This window comes from Citrus sinensis, chromosome 3 (genome assembly GCF_022201045.2).
Source record: "Citrus sinensis cultivar Valencia sweet orange chromosome 3, DVS_A1.0, whole genome shotgun sequence".
Classification (NCBI taxonomy): domain Eukaryota; kingdom Viridiplantae; phylum Streptophyta; class Magnoliopsida; order Sapindales; family Rutaceae; genus Citrus; species Citrus sinensis.
Window position 1 is genome coordinate 48,272,463 of NC_068558.1, and position 22,371 is coordinate 48,294,833.

Here is a 22,371-nt window from a genome sequence, read left to right on the forward strand (position 1 = left end):
ACTTAGTTGCTCCAGACTTGGTTAGAAAATATAATTTTGATGATATTGGTGTGGGTAAATTGTTTGCTGAGAAGAACGATTTAATACTAGAATTGTGCAAAGTTGCTTTGAGGGATAAGTTTGATTTCAAGATCACATGATCTACAATGACACGTCTCGAGACCCATTGTTCTTCGGAGTCATGTAAATGACGTATTTGAGGAACAAGAGTTTCGAATGAGCATAATGTTCCTTGGTTAGTAAGGAGAGTTGACAATGTACACACTTGTTCGAATGAGATGTTGCATGTTGGTGTTTATTAAGTAAGGAATCGGTTTGTTAGTTATATTATCGCATATAAGTTTATCTAGGAAAAACATATATATAATATGAATAACATCAGAGTAGACATACAACATGAATATGATGTCCATTTATCATATTAGCATGCATATCGAGCTAAGGAAGTTAGTTTCCAAATAGTAAGAGGGAATCATGCAGAGTCGTACAACTTATTTCCTAAGTACTCTTATATTTTGACCAAAGCAAATGAATGTACAATTACTCACCTCTAGCAGGATGGAAATGATAATTTCTTATATTACTTTGTAGCTCTTGAATATTTTATTAAGGGTCTCATGCAGTGCATCAGGCCAGTGATTACTATAAATATTACTCATCAAAAGGAGTTATATCATGGAAGTATGTTTTGGCAACATGTCCGGATGGAAACAATCAATTATTTGCTAGTCGTTGGGGTCATGGATTTGGAAAATAATGATGCTTGTGAATGATTTATGATGAAATTGCATGGAGTGATTGACGATAGACTGAAGTGAGTATTTATCTCTAACAAATGCACCACCATTAAGAGAGTTGTTTTGAAAGTATTTTGCGCTGCTGACATGACGTTTGCTTTTATCATGTCAAAAATAACATAAAGTCAAAATTCAAGATGTCCAAAGCTATTTAAGATGAACTTGAGCTTGCGTTTATAAATGCATAAAAAACATATGGACATACATTTTAAAAAACAACTTAAGGGGTTGTCACGGCTCTACATAGGTTCAGTTAACTACTTAAAGAATAATATGGGCACGTAATGAGGCAAGGTTTGAGTTTGACAGTTAAAGGTACAATATTCTTACCACCAACACTGCAAAGAGTGTGAAATCTTTCACGAGAGAACCATGAAAATTTCATATTACTCATTTTATTAGTCATTTTAGAAAAATATTATAGCAATAATTTTATGATAGAAAAATTGTGGTTGAATCGTCCTGTGTCTCAGTATTGATTTCATGTTTTAGGTGATGGTATTAACAAAGAAATAATTGACATGGGTAACAAGACTTGCTCATGTAGAGTATTCCAACTTCACTAGCTTGTCTGTGCGCATGCAATTGCTACTTGCCTAACCGTTCTGTACGAGTGGATTACATAAGCCTTTGTTCTAATTTTTACACCAAGGAATCATTGGTGATGATGATTTATGCACAACTAGCAGAGCCAGTTGACGACATGGCAGATTGGAAGTTTCCAAAGGATCTTTTAGTATAATGTCTTGACCACCAGAAAGCCCCTAACTAAGCACCACTCTCCAATCGATAAACATGTCAAACATTCTCCTATTTGAAACCACAATTGATCTTCATCGGTTTCCTCATGTGTCACTTGCCTAAACAACAGGCTGTGAATTATAACATCACTAAATGCATAACTCTCTAAATTCATAAAATGTCTGAATATATCACTCTTGAATAACAATAATTATTTTTGCATTAACTTACTCTGGATATCTTGGACGACTATTTTAAATTTTGATATCTCCTTAATATGGCCCAGCAAATGATTATCAAAGCTTAACTTCATCATGCCTAAATCTTTCCTCGGTGTGGGTGGATTATGCTTTGCCAATTTATTTTTCGCCACGTATCTATAATAAAATCAAAATTATGTTTGTTATTAAAATTTATAAAATTATTATAATAAAAAATTAAAATAAAATTACGAAAAAATATAAAATAAACAAAAATTGTGCAACATAATACACCATATGTGCACAATTTGTATCTTGCCCCGTCACACAAAATTACATTCAACGAGAACTCGTTGCACAAAAACATAGAGCATATGTGTTTGTGTAAGGCTCCCATTGTACAAAAAACATGCTGTGTTTTCATGCGACGAACAACCCTTCTCACAAAAACAACAAAAATACAAAACCTATGATTTGTGCGATGGGCAACAACTATCGCACTAAATTTCATGTGCTGGGCAGCAGTAGCTATCTTGCAAACACAAAGCACAACCATCACAACCTCACATGCCACCACCAACAACCACAAATACTCATTCCATCACCACTACCATGAACACAACACAACACAACACAACAACAACAACAACTGTTAACATATATGTTTTCATAATGTTGATTTTAATGATAACAAACATGATTAAGAATGATTGATCTTTTAAGCTCAAATTATTATTTTTTATACATTTTAAATAAATCATTATTTTTACATTATAAAGGTTTTATATTTAATGGAAAAATGATTTTATGAAATTTGTTGTTTTTCAAGTTTATGATTTAATTGAAAGAGTTTTGAAAACTTTGAAATCAACAAGTATTGCTTGAAATTTTGGAGAATGACTTATTTGAAAAGTGTCATAGTATTATTTAGAAATTCTGAAATTGGACCTATTTGTAAACTTTCATAACGTTTTGAGCCATAATACAGTTTTATAAAGTTTTGAGGTCAAACTATAAATTTAGAAAATAATTTCACTATAGCAATCAATGTAGCAAACGGCTAACCGATAATTTCCAGAAAACATATTCTGTAAAGTATTGTTAAAATGATGATTCTGGAAAATAACGGTGAACCGTTTACTGAAAACGGTTAACCGATTATTTCCAGATTGCTCACCTTGAATCGTTTAGTAAGAACGGTTAAACCAAATTTATTTTGCGGATCTCTGGAATTTAACGGCGAAAGAGTAAGCCTAAACGACAAACCGTTTATTTGAAATTTGGCACAACGGTAACTTTTGACCAGCCTAAACGGTTAACCGTTAATGGTTAACGGCGAACCGTTTTCGAGCACACAGTTTGTAACGAGTAGTTTTTCAGCTCTAACTATAAATAAGCTCATTCAAATTCAAACAAGATTGATCACAACACGACCATTGAGCTTATATTCGAGAATACAATCTTCATAGAGCTTTAAACACATTCTTACTTCATCTATTCACACATTAGGCATTGATTTATAATCTTAAATATTGTGTGAGAGAAAAATAATTTGTAATCTTTTACTTTGAGTGATTATAAGTGTTGGGATACACTTGGGTTAAAAGATTGGGGATAATCTCTTGTTGTAAAGGTTTATTGACACCTTAGAAGTCAAGTGTAAGTATTTGAAGCCTTGGAGGCATGCTTAATGAAATCCTCAAGTCCGGAAAGCTTGGAGGCGTGGACGTAAGCAAGGTTGGCCGAACCACGTAAAAATCTTCGTGTTTGAATCTCTCTTCCCTTATCTTTTTATATTGTGATTGATTTAATTGTTATTGCTTTAAATTCGTTTTAGATTTGCATTATATTTTGTTTTAGAATTGAATAATTTTTAGAAGCCCAATTCACTCCCCCTCTTGGGTTGCATAACTAGAATTTCAACAACAACAAGAATAACAACACAAAACCGCAACACAAAGCAATAAAGAAGCAATAGCTTGCCTAGGTTTTTGAATTCCAATAATTGATTTCAAAGATCTTGGAAACTTTTGAACGTGATCTAGATTATTTTGGCTGTCGATGATGGACTCTGGTATTGCTCTAAGCCACCGATGATGTGTGAGGAACTTCGACGATATAGCTTTTAGTGAAAAAAGGGAGAATTTCGACGATAGATAAGGGTGAGAATGATAAGGGTAGTTTGGTCATCAAATTTAGTATTTTTCTAAACATCAAATTTTGATGAGAAAAAAATTTAAGACGGTCAAATTAAAAAAAAAAAGCAAAAAATATTATAGTTATCTTTGTTAATTTCCCATGTTTGGAATCCATGTGCATTCTTTTACATTTTTCTTTATTTCATTTTATTGTGATCTGATTCCATTGCATTATATCAATAAACATTATTTTAAATTTTTGTGATTCTATTAAGTTGTTGGGTCGATGTCAACTTAATATGACAAGACAGCGGCAATTTTCTACCCCGGCCCAGGACTTGCAGACGAATCCCTTAATTATCTGGCTTTATTTTATTTTCCCCTGAAAGGCACAGTGCTGTATTACAGATGGATCCACTTAAAACAAGCTTTGGTTTTCTTTCAGACAACTAGACATACATCTCAAGGGACTGACGGTTCGCACGTGCAAATTGACCTGCATGATTTAAGTTTAAGAAAATCAGAATAAATCACCTACTCGACTTCTCGAGGTGGAAAGTGGTAAATTAGCAGGGCAGCCATTAGTTTAGTTTAGATTTACAAGAGAGCCCATTTCCGACGCCGTTTCAATAATATTTTTGAATTTTGATGTATTGTCTATTCTATTCGCTCTGCAGGACTTGAGTCCACCAACGAGGCCCACTCAAAACCCATGGGGACCTCAAAAAAAGAAATAAGGGGCCCACCATTCCAAGTGCAAGTACTTGTCCTTCCTTCTGCACCTTATCCGTGTGGGTAGATAATCCAATAATTGCCTCGTAGATATTCGGACCATCATCTGCTAGGTGCCGGGCCGGGAATCCCAAATCCATGACAAACCATAATCCCGACCAAAGCGTTGTGTAATATAAATCGAAAATCAATCTAAAACATTTTATAAGCTGAATATCTCTTAGAAGAAGCCCAATTAATTATATTATATAATACTTGAAAATAAGAATGACAAACCATACAAGCAACAATGAGCATGCCTGGGAAAAATTACAAACTTGACATATATAGACAAAAATTTAGCACACTAACCATTTTGAATGTGCGGTGCAACAATAACAACCGAATACCCTAAAATGGATCAAGCATTAAAATTCACAATAAATCTTTCTATATATTTAGAAAATACCCAGCATCCAGCATCTCATATTCCAGCGCTAGACTCGTCCGCCATGTTACTCTAAATGTGACGGCTCAATATCTCCTAAATCAACATTGGATCCTCGTAGGCTTCCAAATTCCACTAAGCAGCCACCCGTGGGACTTTCATCCCAAATCCATGCTTTACCTTCTCAACTCTGCTCAAAATTTGAAGTTAGTACTTCATATAAATATAATGCAGCTATCCAAAATTCATTGACTGCGTTAAAACAAATAATTGCAAAATTTACTAGTCAAGGCAATCAGCTAAACAAAAGGAACTGAAAATTGGCTCTTACGTTGGTGCAAGCTTGCCAAGACTATCTAGTTCTTCTCCAGTATCCTCATCAAAGACTCTCCCAGATATCTCAATGATGTAAGATCTATCCCGGGCAGTTGGAAGTCCTCTACTTGCAAGCAAATCCAAGTCCTTCTGGTGAAGTTCTCTTCCATTCACAAAAACACTTGTATTTCCACCAGCGCAGTTCTCTGGCATGGGGTAGTTTAGTTCTTCAATGAATGGCTGCAGAGAAACGACAATGTTTCCCAAATAAGTGAGGGAGTAAAGATAACCAAACACTAATATATCCATATTAATATTAGACTAAGTTGAACTTACAGGAATTATGCCAAGACAAGGCCCACCCATGACACCCCAAAATCCACCTCGGAAATCATACCTGGTTCAGACAGCGAACAAAAAAGCCATTAATAGAACAGAAATACCACAGAGTAAACTGCTCAATCCATGAGCTCACCAAAAAAAAAAATAAATAAATAAATTTATTATTAAAAAAAATATGTACTTCAGTTTCCCCAAATAAAGCATTGTTCAAAAGGCTGAATTTGTAAAATTTAACTAGGATCAATATATACCACAATCAAACACATAGGTCCATTGCACAGGAAATAACACCTACATATTAAAGATAAATATAATTTATGGCATGCCAGTTAAGAAGAATTATTTATAGCATGTTTGCGTGAATTACCAATATTGACCGGGATGAATTGGTCCTGCCAACTTCTCAGCCTTCTTAACCAAACGATCTGGTATGAACTGCCCATTGACTGAAACATTACTGTTGCCACGCTCTTGTGTTTGATTAGATCTGGATAAATCTTTGAAGCTCTTCTTGATAATGTTTGCAAAAAATGACTCACTTGTTTTGTGGTTCTTTGGCAGATCATCTTCTCTGGTAGCATCCCCTGAATCTTGAGACATCCCAGCATTAGAATACTCATTCAAGGATACCTCCATCTCAGTTGCCAGTGATGCCTCTTTTAATGAATTTTGTCGGGCGGTAACCTTATTTGTAATCACCTTCTCTTGATCTGAGCGACTACTTCGGTTTCCCTTTGCAAATCGGTTCACCACATGATTACTGGAAGAGTAATCAAAATGTTCTTGAAGAGGTGAACCAGGGGGAGGTGTAGATTGGGTGGCTTTAGTTGGCTGTTGAGTTGAGTGTGTGACCTCTCTTGGAGTTATTAAAACTTCTGGACTATGTTCATCCTCAGAGATACTGGGAGTTGATGAACGAAGGCTGTGCGTCTCTGGAGGCTTGCCAGAGTCCAGGAATTGGTCTGTTGATGAAGCAGGCTCTCTATCCATTGCCTGAAAGTCATAACCAGAATTATCATAATCATCCGAAGAGAAATTTGCATTAACCCTGTCCAAACGGCCAAGGGAATGCGAAGTATAGTCCTTCATTGCCCCATTAGAGCCACCATTAACCTCCGTAGAGATTCCTTTTGTTTCGGCTTGAACAGAAAGAATAAGTTTCTTGTTGATCACATCAAAATCAATTACTGTAGAACAGGTCCCACACTGAAATATTTTCTGGTCTTTAGCCATAAGCTTAGTTCTCTTGGGCAGTTGCAGCAGCTCAAAGCAATTGTTGCATACTATAAATGGGGCACCACCAGCTATTGGACGGCAACGGCGGCCACTGCTGGTTAACACAACCCTTCGAGGGCAGCAACGAACAAAATTACCCATTTCACAGTTTAGGTCACTTGGCCATCTTGTGTGCACTTGTGGACCGTGGGAATTCAGTGGAGGAACAGCAGCACTATGATTATGAACTCGTGGAACAAATGCCCGTGGATTTTCATGATGGTACAACATTGCATTGTTTGTTCTGTTGTTAAAAGCAGAGGATTGAACTGGAGCTGAAACTTGATGATATTTGTTATAACAATAGTAACAAGAGCAAGAAGGCTGGTGAAACATTGAATTTTGCTGGTATGACTCAAATAGATCATGATTTGGGTCGATATATTGTCCAGAAAAGTACGGATGAGATGGTTGCTGATACTGACGGGGTAACTGGGGTGGAGCTCTCCTAAGCACCTGGGATCCAAAAGGATCCCCATAAGGAGGAGCATGATTTGAGTTATGCATTCCAGGACGTAAACCATGCATAGGCATTTCATTACCATTTTTATAAGGAAATAGTTCAGGGCAATGATTGAAATAAGTAGGTCCTGCAACATGTTTATCAGGCCCAGAAAATGGCATTGAAGCCCTATCTGATCCCAAAGAACCATGTGGAAGCCAAGAATCAGAACCAACGTATGGATCTGGAGGAGCAATCCTCCCATCAAGTGGAACTTTCTCCTTTGGTTTATCGACCACATCACAAGACCGACTAAGCTGTTCCTTAAGCTCATCTAGCTTCCTCAAAAGTTCAGCTCGATCTTGTTCATGGTACCGAACTCGATTAACCCCATCTAGGCCAACACCATTCTTTAATGGCTCAGTATAACCATACGAAGAATCAGAAGGGTGATTTGATGGACCCTCGTCAGAATAATTCAAAGTTGAACACCTTACTCCTCCAGCATCAGCTCTTGCATTTCTAGGAAACCCGTCCACCGCACCTCTCTCCACACTTCGCCAATCTGACATCTGCCCTGATCTTCGGGAACCACCGATATATCCAATTTTGGAACTCAAATCCCTATCTTCTCTTCCTGTTTCATTAGCTGCCTCATCTCTGCCATCTTCTTTCACATCAAGACCATTCTCGACTACCCATTTCTCACTTGGACCCTTTGATTGATTTGTACATCCGTCAACAAACCCAGCCTCATTCTTCTTCTCCAAACCCCTTTGTTCATGGCTCAAAGAGCCAGGATTTGACTTATCTGTATCAGAAGCATCACTCAAGTCTGCTATTCCCTTTTCCGGAGAATCATGTGATTTCACAGAAACTTCTCCAACCCTCTCTTCTTCAGACTTCTCAGATGAAGTGTCTGCTTCCCTCTTCTTATTTTTTGCTGAGAGCAAAAGACCCACTCTCAGATATAGGGTTAACAATCTTTTGTGCGAAATATCAACAAGACTAATGCTTCTTTAGGCAGCAAGCAAAGAAAACAGAAGACAAGCAACAAAATTGAATACGTATTTTTGCTGTACTAGTTAATCAACTGATTGTTCGCTAATAATATAGTCCAAATGGGAGGAAAATAGCAGCTTATATAAGGAAAAAGAATTCCATGAATCATGAACAAAACAACACGTGTCAAGTGGTGAATTGAAATGACAAAAGCAATTGCAAGAATTAGAAAGCTAACCTCGAAGAACAGCACCGCAACCACCACACTGATAGACAGAGTAATCTTCAAGTTCAGGGAGGAGATTTTCGCACTTCGGGCACCTAACCAACCTCAATTTGGTTGACTCGGCCATTTTCGCAACATACAATAAATACCTTCTCAATCGTAAACGACGACTCAGTAAACAACAATAAACAAAACAAAATAAAATTGAAGGAAAATTAATAAACCCTTTAACGATACAAGTTACATAAGCACAAACAATCAAACAAACCCATCACTGTCAAGTTCAATTTGAAAAAGAAAGAAATGTTACTTGGAGAATATTTGGTAGCTGAGATCAATTGAGTGTTGTTTTTTTTTTTTTTTTTTCAAGCTGAATGCTGAAATAGTAAAAAACAAAAAAAAAATCGAAGAGAAAGCGTGGAGAATCCTTTTCTTTTTCTTTTCTTCAGCTCTCTCAGGAACCAAACGAAGAAATGAAACGTTTGTGAGTGGTGAGGCTGCAGAAGCAAATAGCAGACAGTTACGTGGGACACGTAAGCAAAAACCCAGAAGAGTTGTTAAAAAAACTAAACTGAAATTCTGTTTCAGGATAGCTGTTCGTGTTCTGAGAAATCTGAGTTTGTACTCTGTTGTGTTTTGTTGAGACTTAAAAAAGTTTGGTGAGAGAGAGAGAGAGAGAGAGAGAGGGCGGAGGAGGGCCGATACCGCAGATCGTTTTCCAATGTTTTGAGGTGTGTATGTGCCAATTAGGAGGAAATCTGAAGGCAAAAGGAAAATGAAGAAACAAGCCAAAACGGCGACGTCTACTGAACGATTTGGTTCAACGATGTCGTTTTGAATACCATAAGTACTCGTTGGGAATCGACGACTGTCCGAACTTGAAAGGAGTAAAGTAAATCGGCACACTGTTCTCGCGTTGAAATATTTACTAATTTTACTTTTCCCACTCCCCCGAAATGGCCATTGACCGACTCCCGGCTCCTTCCAAAACCAGAATGGGCCAATAACATTAAGGTCCTTCAATTTCAGACATATATATATATATATGTGTGTGTGTGTGTACACACACAGACAAAATTGAAGACACGGTTTCTAGCTTTTTGACACAGGCAGGCCCCTGCTGTGCTGTGCTGACCAAGCATGGGACTAAAATTATGTTCTAAAGTTGTAGGTAACATTAATTATTTAATTGCTATCTCTTCCCAATCAAATAAATTAATTAAGGGGTTTAACAAATAAAAATGAAATATATAAAACTCAGCTTGTCTTGGGACTTTTTATTTCAGAAATTCTGGGGATGTAGTGGTAAATAGTAAAATTATTAGTTTTATTTGAATTAAAATTCGAAAGGGACGGCACGACTGGCTGCGGTCTAGGTGGTATGAAAAAGCAAATTGTGTCTTTGGTTGTGTTTTTATTTAAAAAAAAAAAAAACAAGGTACGTCCATGTTATTATCCCAAACTAAAAAAGAAGAAAAAAAAGTGGCTAACGGGCTTTTGTTGATATTCTTTGATTTTTTTTTATTTTTTATTTTTATAAATTATGTTATGTTATTGTATCTGAAATCGTTTGCTTTAGCTTTAGTCGATGAATTCCGCAATTTTGCTTTTTACAGGATTATTGTTAGCGACTGGAGAGAGAAAAGCCGAGTTTTGGCCGTTGTGAAAAGAAGGGAAAGCCGTATGGAAAAAGAAAAGAAAAATAATGGACAGACTGACAACCCTCAGTTCGAGTTACGAGTTGTGACCAGTCTCTATGTGATTCGCTGCTCCTCACCACACACTAATTTCTACTGCAGTCTTATTTCTTTATTTATTGCTTCCCCTTTTTAACTCTCACACATCAAACATCAATTCATCGACCCCATTTCCCTTGCTGCTGCGCTGCTGAATGATAAATTGAACGTGTCTGATTTTTTTTTTCATTTTTTCATTTTTTCATTTTTTCATTTTATTGGTTCTGTTACCGCACTGAAATTTTTATGTTTCCGAATCGACGTATTAACTTAATGCTAATGCACCACCACCACGTAACTTCTGTGATTAGTGTTTGTGCAATTAATTCCGTCACCGACAGATTGAAATTGGCACAATTTTGAGGGTGAAAGGATTTTCCTTAGTTGGCCACCCATTTGGTTGACTACTTCGTTGTTAGCTGTGATTTTTCTTGGCCACTACTTCAGAAATATTAGACAAAATTTGAGCATTCTTCCAAAAAAACGATTAAATCACAAATCAATCTGAAATTTAGAATCTCATTACAAATTCATGATGATGATTGATGCATTGATTTTGATAAAAGTAACGTGTTGACTTTGTCAAATGCAACATCAAACCGAATATCTCATCACATACATAACCGGCTATGCCGTGTCGGCCCAGGCTCATTAAAGGAAACCTACGTGTATTCATGCTCGGGCCGTGGGAAAAAAAAAAAAGCCCTCTAAACTCTTTTCTTTTTTTATTTAAAAAAAAACACATACTTCTTTGGATTCATGTGCCTTTATTCAAATTTAATATAATAAAAAATTTAAAACTCAAGTTCATATTAAATAATAATAATAATAAGAGAATATAATATTAGTTAATAAGTTTAATTTTATGGTATTAGAATTCTTTTTCAGTACTTAACAACAACAAGAATAATAATTTTTTAAAGGGTTAACTTAATTATTAACTTAGAATTACGTAGAGTCATATATCATAGTTTATAATAATATTAATACATATATTATAAAATCATGATATTTTTATTTTTATTTATTAAATTATGATATCAATTATTTATTTAATAAATTATAAACATAAATCAATTATAATTTTTTTGAAACTAAGAATTAAATAAATTTAAAAAATTTGAACTAATAAAATATATTAAAAGATTCAATTTCAAGTTATTTATAAAATCATAAAATTTTAAGTTTACTTTCATTAAAAAATGAAACGTATTTTTTCGCATGCCGTGCTTTTTAAGACCCACGTGAGTAAAATTATAGTCCGGCCCAATCCATGTGCGTGTTGTGACGTACCACGTGCTCTACCGAATCGTGCTCATGCTGTACGGACACGTGTCGTGCCTGTGCCATGTCTCGTGCCGTCCGGCCCACTGGCCACCTCTAATTAGATGTTGATTAAATTTAAGTAATATCAAGGAACTAGTTGCTGTTAGATAAAAACTTTTAAAAAATAATAATAATAATAACAGAGTTGACAAAAATGGCAGCATATATTTAGAATTACACGTTGATTTTGTTTATGTCAAAATCGTAAACGTATCCCCTCAAAAAAAAAAAAAATCGTACTAAACGTACAGACAACCGGTAAGGTGACAAGTTAATGAGGAAGAAATATTTATGAGTCAAGGGCAAGTATTAGAGGGATTGCTTAGGGATATTTTCAAGAAACATATAAAGAATTTTCAATTGAAAGTCAATAATGTCCGTGCACTCCAATTCATATTGCTAGACCGAGTGGCCAGGGCTGCTGCCCTCCAACTTGGAGGGCAGCAGTTCGAACCCCCAACCCCCACAAAAGCATTGTGGGGGTATTTCCTTCTTCAATTAATTTGAGTGAAGGTAGTCTTCTCCATTACCCATAAGTGAGGAGTAGACATCCCTCGAATATTTGTGAGGGTTAAAATCTGGGCAGAGCTCCATTAGTATTGATGTCAGTTGGTCCCAGTAATAGTCTAATTTGTAAATATCAGTAATAGTCTCATGTATATGAGTTGTAATCTGAGCAATAGTCTCATGTAATCAAAAAAAAAAAATTCATATTGCTAGGCTGATTTTTTTTTTTTTATTTGCTAATATTTGAGTCCGTACGTGGTGTTAAAAATTAACAGTTTCTCAAGTATGAGCTGGAAAGGACTGAAGATTCTGAAACTGTAAAGTAATTGATTTTATAGGAGAGGGCTAACTTACAGATTCTGTAAGTAACAGGCCTCACATGAATAGTGTTAAATAGTGTTTGGTTGTGGGCCCGAGTGGGACCCACAACCAAATTTGTGAGTGAGCTGTAACTTACAGAATCTGTAAGTTAGCAAGCTCCTTGATTTATATTATGTTTTGGCTTTTCAAGTAATTTTATTTTACATAATGTGCTTAGCTTCTACTTGAGTACTCCTAGCCATTACGTACATAAGATTCCGGACTCCAGAGTCCAGAGAGAGAGTACGTAGCACATACCCATTTTCATGTGTTTGCGAAAAGGAAATAGAGATTAGGGGAGGACCCCTTTTGACCAAAAGCTCCACGTCGGCATATCCAAGCGTCAGAACTCAGAACTAGCTTGCAGCAAACAGAAAAATCTGTTGAGCTAATAGTTACTTGCTTGGGCACAATTGCAGATATTTCTTCTGTGAGGCCCATACAAACTTGAAAGGCTTCGTCTCTGGCGCCGAAGGTTGTTCGTACAATTGCGGCGGCTTCCAACGCCCCACTAAAGTTCTTATCGACCCCCCCCCCCCCCCCCATTTTTGTATTTTGAAAAGTTATTTTGGTTCGAATTATAATTTTAGGTGCAATTACGGTTTGGATTGTAATTTGGTTTGGGTTGCAATTTCGGGTTACAACAAATTGAGTTGCAATTTCGGGTTACGACAAAGTTAAATTAACAAAAACTTAAAAAAAAAAAGGCAAAAATCAAGTCAAAATGACAAAATCCAAGCCGAATTTAAGTCTTTAAAACATAAAATTCAATTACAAACAATAAAGAGAAAAGCTTAAATCATTCTAAGTCAATTCAAAGCAAATAAGAACTTAAGGCCATGTTTGGGAGCATGACAAAGTGTGGGATTGAACTAATTTTTGGATAAAATATCGAATCACGTGTTTGGCAAACTCACTTAGATTATGTTAAGTTATAGGATTAGATATCCTAATTTTCACATGGGCTTAAGGACAATTAGACTAAGCATGTTTGTCCTTTTATGATTTCTTTTTATTTCTTCATTTATTTATGTATTGTTATTAATTAATTAATTAATTAATTATTTTTATTCATGGTTCCATAAAAATTAAGTAATTTATTTTTATTTTACCTATGACATCTTCTTTCATTTATTTATTTGTATTAATATTTAATATTAGAATAAATAATTAATAGTATATTATATGTATTGACAAAATTATTATTAAGAAACATCCCATTTATCATTTGAATATTATGTAAAACATTAACATTTGATAAATGATTAATTTTATATTTAATTGTTTTAATAATATTTTATTTGATAGGCAAAATATACATCATATATAAAAATATATAATTTAAATATATTTAATAGGTCTAATTAAATATTATGTAACTTTACTTATATTTAATTTAACATAGTTTAATATGATATTAATACTATATCATCCTAAACATAAGACATCACTATATATAATCCAGCCTAATTCAATTCAACATAATCCAATCTTATTCTTATAGTCATCTAATTTAATTTTGCGTGCCAAACGTAATCTAAGTCTTTAAAAAAGTTACGAACAACCACATTGCATGTACAACAGATCTACATTAGTAAACAAACAAAAGGGGTGTATTTATTATCTTTCATCAAACATATAGAGAAAACAATTTGCTCATATCGTACAACAATTTTTTTAGGTAAAAAAAAGCTTACTATCACTAGAAAGATTAATATGAATTAACAATTATTCTCATAAATTAACAATTTGATTTAAAATTTTGTTTGAATTTTTTTGTTAACAATACACCCAGACGTGTTCCAATAAATTGCCTATATGCATGCAATAACAAATCAAAGCCAAAATCAAATTTAAATAAACAGGTAGTTATTGTCAATTTGCTTGTGATCATAACGAATCAAAACCAAAATCAAATTTAAAAACCTATAAAAGTCTTTGTTGAAAATGAATTTTTTGTTTGGTTTCATCTACTTTAGAACCAGGCATCATCTTGTGTTGGTGGAATGTTTATTTTGCAGACAAGCTTCAATTTGTAATCCGCTTGGCGCTTAATTCTACTGCGCATTGAAGCTTGTCTCAATGTGTCTAATCTAATCTTGAATAAGCATTTCTATTTTGTTTGGCTTCATTACTCGAAATTGCAGGCACGTTACAGGCGGGTGTTGAAAGAAGAGCAGATGGATTAAATTATTTTCTTTAGTTTTATTGTCTTGTCCAATGACTAAAATCGTAATTCAAGTTTATGGTTTATTAGTAAATAAAATATTTTTTAAAATATAGATTCAATATCCTCATCAAGCACTTAGCATACGCTTGCAATTGTGATTTAGAAGTTAAGTTAATTTCATCGCACGTTTGTATGATGTAAAATCAATAAAATCTTAACTATTTTTATCAAAAAATATTATTTAATAATCATACTATCACACAATATTAATAGTTATTTCTTGATTACAGTTTTTATTTCTATACCAAGAATTTAATACAAACCTGAGCACATCTGGTGAATTATTAACACTTGCACATGAATTATTGCGAGCCGCGTTAACACTGAGCGAGTATTTAACAGTTTTTGCCTCAATGTTCGCCAGCAGCGAAATGGTGAAATTTTTCGGGAACAATAAAAAAGAGAAAGGAAAAGAAATCTAGATGAATATGTCCAGATTGATAATATTTATATTTGACTCATCATGAGCGACATTATTTTCTCATAATGTAAAACAGCTACTCCACTCGGCAATTCGATTTAACAACTTTGAAAGTCTTGATTCCTCTTACAAATTGTTTATAATTTAATTTCTAAAAGTCACTGAAAGTGATTAATAATTAGCAAAAAAAAAAAATTCGCATATGATTTACTTGCTTGCCCAGATGAGTTGGCTCTTTCCACTGAAGCCAGGCCGCTGTGCCGTAATGGCATGCCTGCACATCACAAGAATAGGAAAAGGTCAATCCAAAGCAAATCATCATTAATCAAAATATACTTCAGACCGAGCACCGATCAAGATCACATTTAACGATAACATTAGAATTATGATCATGTTCACCAAATATAGAGGTATGACACACTGATTTGAGAATATATAAGTAAGTTAAAGCAATTACCTGCTGTTTCATTTCTCGGGCTCCTATTTTTTCGGGAAAGCAAATCTATAACACAAGCTGGAGAGTACATTTTTCGACAGCTTTTGCTTGTCTTTCCTCTTCGACAACTTGCTGCCCACAAATTCACTAAACGTGCTCATTATAGAAGACGATGAATTACCTCTGGTAACAGCTAAAGAGCTGGTGTCCTGTACATCGTACTGATAGTAATAGTTGGAGCTGAGCCTCTTTGATCGGCCGAGAGATGGGATTACCATTAGATGGCGTTGGATGAGATGATCAAGCGAGACCAGTTCATATGAATCATATAATGGGCTGCCACAATCCCATGTGGCCATTGATGCTTCCTCTGCTTCAATTTCTGTCCTTTCTGAATTTTTTGTCATCTTGGTTGGCCTTGAGATTTCTCTGGGAGTGACAAGATTGCCTTCAAGATTTGCCAATGCGGCTCGACAAACAGACATTTCGCTTTGTGTACAACTACAGAGATTCTCTTTACCACGTGTCTTTAATTTCAGCTGGCCAACTTAGAAAACAAATCTGATTGTGAAAACCCTAATTTGTCCACCAGCGTAGGAAACTGATTAGGCAAGTATTTTGGGGATAAAATTGCCTTTTCATGCAATAGGTGCCTCCTCTAGAGATTTGACTAAGTTTGCATTATCGCATCTGATTAGTTTTAAGTCATAATTGCACCGAAGTAGTATATGCTTTTTAAGAATGTGATAAAACAATTTAGATGTTATGTGACTTTTAAAGCAAGCTTTTCACCGTAAACAAATTTATTCAGTATTTAACCATCGAGTCGTTATCTAATTCGGGCATCTTTAAATGAAAAAAAATCTCATTTTTTATTTTTTTCTTAAATGAGAGCATCTGCATTTGAAAATGATATTTTAAATATTAAAGTAAAAAAAAAAGATTGTTATAGGAATTTGGATAAAAAAAATATGAGTATTTTATAATACCCTGCCATGCATGCATTTACAATAGTGTATAATTAAGGTATTGTTACATATTATTTCTAATCTAATGACTACCATTCACAATACCATGAAACTTTCTATTTAACACTAAATCTAAATTCTTTCCATTGTCCAAGTAAAAGATTCTATACGGGATTTAATTTAATTTAATTGGTAAGAAAAATTATGTAAGTTTCTGGAACTAACTTTATCTATAATTTGTGCATTGGCATATATATAAGAGAATAAAAAATAAAAAGCTCTTTTATCAGCAATATTATCATTCTTGCTTATAATTAAAAATATTCATTGATGAAATTTGTGTGGCACATGTTATGTGTATGGAGGAGTATGACATTGTAAGAGCATTAAATTAATAAATAATATGTGTCCCATTTTGAAATGAATTTTCACATTATCAAATATCACCCAATATCTTATGAATCTAATAACCCACTCTAAATTGCTCATGAAGTAATTATTAGAACGCAAATTATAAAGTAAAAGATCTCACTTGACTAGTGGAGAAAGTTCCCAATTGGTTTCTCTAGTCAACCGCCAGGTATAGTGGAGGGGAGGATTAACTACATCCCATTTTCATGGGATTACTAAAGGCGAAAATGAGAGATGACATGGCAAAACCAAGTGGACTGAATTGACAAATATTTAAAGATTATATTCTTTTTTTTTTTTGGGTTTTTAAATAATATTATCTTTTAAGTTTGAACATCTCATAAGAGAAATATATCAATTTGAAATTGTCAAATAATTTTCTTCTCAAATCATTATCTATGACAACGATGTGTATTATAATATTCATATACAGACGCAATAGCCACGTTGGATGTAAAAGAAAGGGGACATAACCCGTTCGTTCAATTCAAAATTGCCATAAGCCGGCAATTCTTAATTTTAGTATAATCTTGTATAGTGTATATCTTCTTAATTCTTAGCAATGGCAGTCTTACACGAGGAATTGAGGATGTGAAAGTAGATTACACAATTGACGATCAAGAGACCAAGGGACCCAGAAAAGATTTCAATACCTATAAAAAGATGATCAGATTTGCAAGTTTCTTACAATTACCCGTAAGCAGTACTAAAGTAGCTCTTACCAATGTTATTACATAAGATTTGCAACACAGTCTTGTTGGTAGGTCCAACGCACCTAGGGGTTTTAAACTGACTAAGAGCAGCTCCCAATCCAAGGTAATGATCTAAAATCTGTTGGAAGGTGCCCTTCAAAACAACTCGGAGTTCGAGCGGCCCTATGGCATTGACCTTGCGTGCACTGACATAACCTGCGTCGACAAAGGAACGATCCAAACAATTGCAGCATTCTTTCAAGACCTCGTCATTGACTTCACCACTGACTTCCCAGAAGATCACATAGTGACCAGGATCTGTTGACAAATCAACATGACTCGTAAAGTCAACTACTTCTTGTTTTTCTTCAGCTAAAAGCTGGGCAGCTTCGTCGACAGATAGCTGCAAATCCTTCTCAGTGTTCTTGTCAATGTTTATGGTTAGCAATAGGTTCCTCCTGCAAATAAATTTGAGTTCTGGGGTTGAATTATGGAAGCCCATAACCTTCACCACATCCCCTAGCCGGTACCGATACAAACCTGCAGATTAACATTCAAAGAACAAAAGATTTTATGTTTTATGATCATATTCCAAAGGCCTACATACTAGTCTTATCACATTAAGATAGCACAACTTCAGTGTGGGATCAAGAAATAAATTTTCCCTTTTTTTTTTTTAAATTGGAGAAATCAGAGTTAGACACATACATATGTACTTACATGCAAATTATGCAAGTGCATTGCAGGAAAATAGACTACGTCAAAACTAAATGTTTGAAAATTTGCAAACTAGCACTACATACAGACCCAGGATTGAGCTGCCAACAACTAAAATACAAGACTTTCTCATTGAGTACCCATCACACTTAATATTAATATGATTAGGTTTGTAATTTCTTAATAATGGATGAGCACAGCTAGGTCTGATTCACATGTCCCAACTCAATTTTTTTGCAATGAGACAAATTTACCACCTCAATCGTTCACCCACTCCTGGGATCCAGAGGATTGTCATATATTAAATGAACAGATAGTATTATTCATTCATGTATTTAGTCAAACAACAAATATGACAATTTGAAACCTTATAGAATTAAAGAGACAGCCATCACTTTACATAATGGTAATCTGTATAATATCTTGCAGGGCAGCAGCAAATACATTGAACAAAATTATACTTGTCTCCTTCAGAAGACTGCTTCTGCATTCGCAGACAAATAGTAGCTAATTACCAAATATGAAGTTTCATTTTTCAAAAGAATAAGATAGTGAATTTATGGCAGACCACATATGGGAATTCTTGAGAAGAGTGATCCTGCAACTTAAATGGGGAACATTAAGGAGCCAGCAAACACCTAATAAAAGCTAGAAATGAGTACAAAAAAAGATCAGTTAATGTGTACTCTGTAATCCAATAACCGATGCATAGAGCCCTACGCTCACATGGTGAGCAATTATAGCAAAGAAAATTCCATTAAATGGCTACTAGCAAATAGACAAAGGCATCAAAATCCAATACAATGACTCAAGGTATCAAGTATCAACAATTAATTAACTGCACAATAGACAATATAACTAGTGATTTATCAAAGTTCCTGCATTGCATTGGTTGGAACATGAATACTTAATTATCAATTTGCGATTAAGAAATTATTCGTGTAAGACATTTTCATACCTGCAACATTGGTGACAATGATCTCATACTCTTCCCCAACTTTGACTTCAGTCAATCCTACTGGCTTGGGTTCTATGCAAAGAACTTGGCTCTCAAGATTCCCCAACCTCTGAGGAATGAACTCAAAATATCCGATATTAGGAAGCACAGCAAACGTAGCCAACTCTGGGGGCAAACTTGGATTCACATTTGCTCCAATCCACCCCTCAGAAGAACCATAATCAGCGCTCATAAGAGGAAGGTCCCCTGCATAGTGCCTCAACTTTTTCAGATAATGCTCCATTGACCCAGTCATGATTCCAGACAGGTACTTCGCATTAGGAAAAAGCTCAGGTATTAACCCATACCAATTACTCAATCCTGAGCATTTTTTATGGATCAAATCGGCCAATTCAGGATTTGGCTTGAGAATTTTTGACATAGCCGCCCTGATTGAAGGGACAGTGATTCTGCTGGAAAGAACCCCTTCCCTTATATCATCACATAGCTCTTCCCAAACGAGCTCAAATGTCCGAAAAGCATGAACAAGACTATGGGCAAAGGTTGAGAATACAAGTTGAATCTCTTCCCTGAAGATCAGCCCACATAGGAGATGGCAGTATAATGATTGGTGGAAATCAGGACCAAAGATTACTTCATCAGGGCTACAACATTGTGACTGCATCGCCTTCATTTCTGCTTTAAATGTTGAACTGCGATAGACATTTGTAGTAGCAGTTCCAGCATTCAGACCCCCCTTAGTTTTAGATTGCTTGCTGCCGTATATAAACTGTAAGGCCTTTCCTTTCCCAATTGGGAATTCTCTGCACATAAATAATACCACCACCCTCTTCATCAACTAGAGATAATAAGCTTTTCAATCAAGCTAAATTGAAAAAATTTATAGCTTTATTGTATTATCTACCATCTAGCAATAGGTTCTTATTTGATACTAGAACAAAAATAAAACTTTTGAAACATAGCAGAAAAGGAATAAGATTCTTCTTTGAAAAAATATATATAAATAAATAAAATCACACAAGTACCTGTTTCTAAAGGCGTAGGAAGTTCGAAAAATCTGCAGGGTGGTTTCCATCAATTCATCATTAAAGGGTAGAAATTTGGGCTTTCCTTGAGTCGTCCCAGAACTGCAACAACACAAAATACATAAAATTAATAAAATTGTCAGATTCAAAAACCTCTCTTTGACTAAAGAAACATATAGATTACATGCCTCCGTGATATAGTCGTAATGGGCTTGCCAGTGAGGATTGGTGAAATATCACCATCTATAATTCTCTGAATATAAGGCTGCAAGTCCTCATGAGTGACAAGTGGAACACAAGACTTGAAACTTTCGGGATCGGTTCGTCCATTGAGGCCGAGATTTTGCAAGTACTCAGCCGATGCGTTTTCTTCCAAAATCTTCCTCAGAGTCTCTCTTTGAATTCTCTCCGCGTCCTTTGTGATCGTTTCGAATTCCTCTATCAATTCGTCTACATCCACTGTCTCCATCTTTTCTAACATTTTCAGCTGCAGCAAACAAAATACCAATCAGAGAGATTAATTACATATTTTAAAAATATATATATATATATATATACATATATATAAGCTCCTCGTGCTGAAAAAGAGATTGATTGCCAAATTTGCTATAAATGGATGGATGAGGTTGAAATTTTGAGAGGAAAAAAGGGGAAAAAAAATAAAAAGCCTCACCGAGCCAAGAGTCAATCGCATAGCCGATTGTTTTCAAAACCGACGACGAAGAGGAAATGAAGCTTTGAAGTTTTAGTATTTATTGAGCTATAGTCAACTCTGTCAACTCTCTTTAACTTTGTACGAAAATTATTCTTATGAAAGGTAATTGAATTTGAACAATTAAAAATGGACGCAGTTGCTGGAAAATTTAAAAAAAAAAAAAAAAGGCCGCTGAAAGCTCGAAATCAAACTGAACTCCAGAGCTTGGAGATTACACTCGAATTGTAAAAAACTTTCAGCAAAGATCATATAATAAAATAACAGCGAATAAATATACTCGGTGCATACAACAAATGACTGTTTATTACAAATTTACAACAAACAGAAAGCTGATTTCTTAAAAAGAATACGGAAGAGGAAAAATTTCATTTCAAGAACTTGGAAAGCTGATCAACAAGAACAACGTCGCTTTCATGGAAATGAAAAATAAACAAAATACCTGCAGTCGCAGAGAGTGAGAGAAATAGTCTAACAGTCACAGGGAGAGAAGAGGAGCAAGCTTTACGAGTCAGTAACGTTGTTTTTGTTTTTATTTTTATTTTCTATATACAGAGAGAGAGTGGACTCAATTTTCGACGAGGTTCAGTGAATGACGTTAAGATTTTCACCGACTTCAATGCGTTGAGTGTGTGTTCGTTTGATATTTTTCTTGAATAAATTGACCAAAAATATGATGAGACGGGAGAGCCAGATGGATGAAGGTGGGCTTTGCTTTTAAAATTAAATAAAAAATAATAATATAGGCAATTGTCTGATGCCTGATGGTGCTTCTATTGGCTTTGGTGGTGGTGACTGAGGATATGATGGGCGAAGATTCTCTTTGGCTCTGCAATATATATATACACTCACAGTCTCACACACACAATATATAAGCGTGCAAGATCCCGCCGACGCCCCGCATTACCTCATGCGTGCCGTCGGCTTTTTGCGAAATACCGATTTTGCCCGTTGTTTATTCACCCAATGACTCGAAGATAAGATTAGATTAGTGGGACTTTCTTATCACAAGAGATTAAAAAAAAAAAAAAAAGAGATTATTAGGACTTTGTTACGTCTATAAAATGACAATCCTGACCTTCCTTCTATTTCTATATCTGGCTTTACCTGTGAGATGCAAACAGGGAGGTTGAAAAAGATGCTGCTTAAAGGCAGATTTTACGTGGGTCTCACGCAGTAAAGGTACTCTGATTCCTAATATGAGCTTCTACCCTCAGATATCTCAATAATTAAAT

General features: G+C 35.0%; 2 protein-coding genes across 4 annotated transcripts; both read right to left on the minus strand.

Annotated features, from left to right (window-relative positions):
• Nucleotides 1-4,824: 4,824 nt before the first annotated feature.
• LOC102612120 (protein ENHANCED DISEASE RESISTANCE 4-like) lies at nucleotides 4,825-9,578 on the minus strand. Of its 2 annotated transcripts, XM_006491177.4 has the most exons (6): nucleotides 8,948-9,578; nucleotides 8,650-8,786; nucleotides 6,060-8,352; nucleotides 5,687-5,747; nucleotides 5,367-5,590; nucleotides 4,825-5,225 (listed from the first exon to the last, which is right to left on the minus strand). In XM_006491177.4, the coding sequence occupies exons 2-6, from the start codon at nucleotides 8,762-8,764 to the stop codon at nucleotides 5,171-5,173; spliced, it is 2,748 nt and encodes a 915-aa protein (XP_006491240.2). In that variant the 5' UTR covers nucleotides 8,765-8,786; nucleotides 8,948-9,578; the 3' UTR covers nucleotides 4,825-5,170. The 2 variants fall into 2 exon arrangements, with proteins under 2 accessions (XP_006491240.2, XP_052293495.1); XM_052437535.1 differs by having other exon boundaries at nucleotides 8,650-9,577.
• An 8,064-nt stretch (nucleotides 9,579-17,642) lies between these two features.
• On the minus strand, nucleotides 17,643-21,974 carry LOC127898602 (jasmonoyl--L-amino acid synthetase JAR4-like). Of its 2 annotated transcripts, none has more exons than XM_052437759.1 (5): nucleotides 21,579-21,974; nucleotides 20,613-20,911; nucleotides 20,425-20,526; nucleotides 19,400-20,202; nucleotides 17,643-18,264 (listed from the first exon to the last, which is right to left on the minus strand). In XM_052437759.1, the coding sequence occupies exons 2-5, from the start codon at nucleotides 20,903-20,905 to the stop codon at nucleotides 17,723-17,725; spliced, it is 1,740 nt and encodes a 579-aa protein (XP_052293719.1). In that variant the 5' UTR covers nucleotides 20,906-20,911; nucleotides 21,579-21,974; the 3' UTR covers nucleotides 17,643-17,722. The 2 variants fall into 2 exon arrangements, with proteins under 2 accessions (XP_052293719.1, XP_052293718.1); XM_052437758.1 differs by lacking the exon at nucleotides 21,579-21,974 and adding an exon at nucleotides 21,098-21,260.
• Between the last annotated feature and the right edge of the window lie 397 nt (nucleotides 21,975-22,371).

Bases quoted from the DNA above. Each gene is read 5' to 3' on its own strand.
- LOC102612120 (XM_006491177.4), bottom strand. From the start codon at position 8,764: ATGGCCGAGTCAACCAAATTGAGGTTGGTTAGGTGCCCGAAGTGCGAA. The intron at 5,748-6,059 runs GTAATTCACGCA...TGTCTGAACCAG, and splicing joins ATTCATCCCGGTCAATATTG to GTATGATTTCCGAGGTGGAT. The intron at 5,226-5,366 runs GTAAGAGCCAAT...AATTTTGAGCAG, and splicing joins CTTGGCAAGCTTGCACCAAC to AGTTGAGAAGGTAAAGCATG.
- LOC127898602 (XM_052437758.1), bottom strand. From the start codon at position 21,118: ATGCGATTGACTCTTGGCTCG. The intron at 20,912-21,097 runs GTGAGGCTTTTT...TGTTTGCTGCAG, and splicing joins TGCGATTGACTCTTGGCTCG to CTGAAAATGTTAGAAAAGAT. The intron at 20,527-20,612 runs GCATGTAATCTA...GTGTTGTTGCAG, and splicing joins ATTACGACTATATCACGGAG to TTCTGGGACGACTCAAGGAA.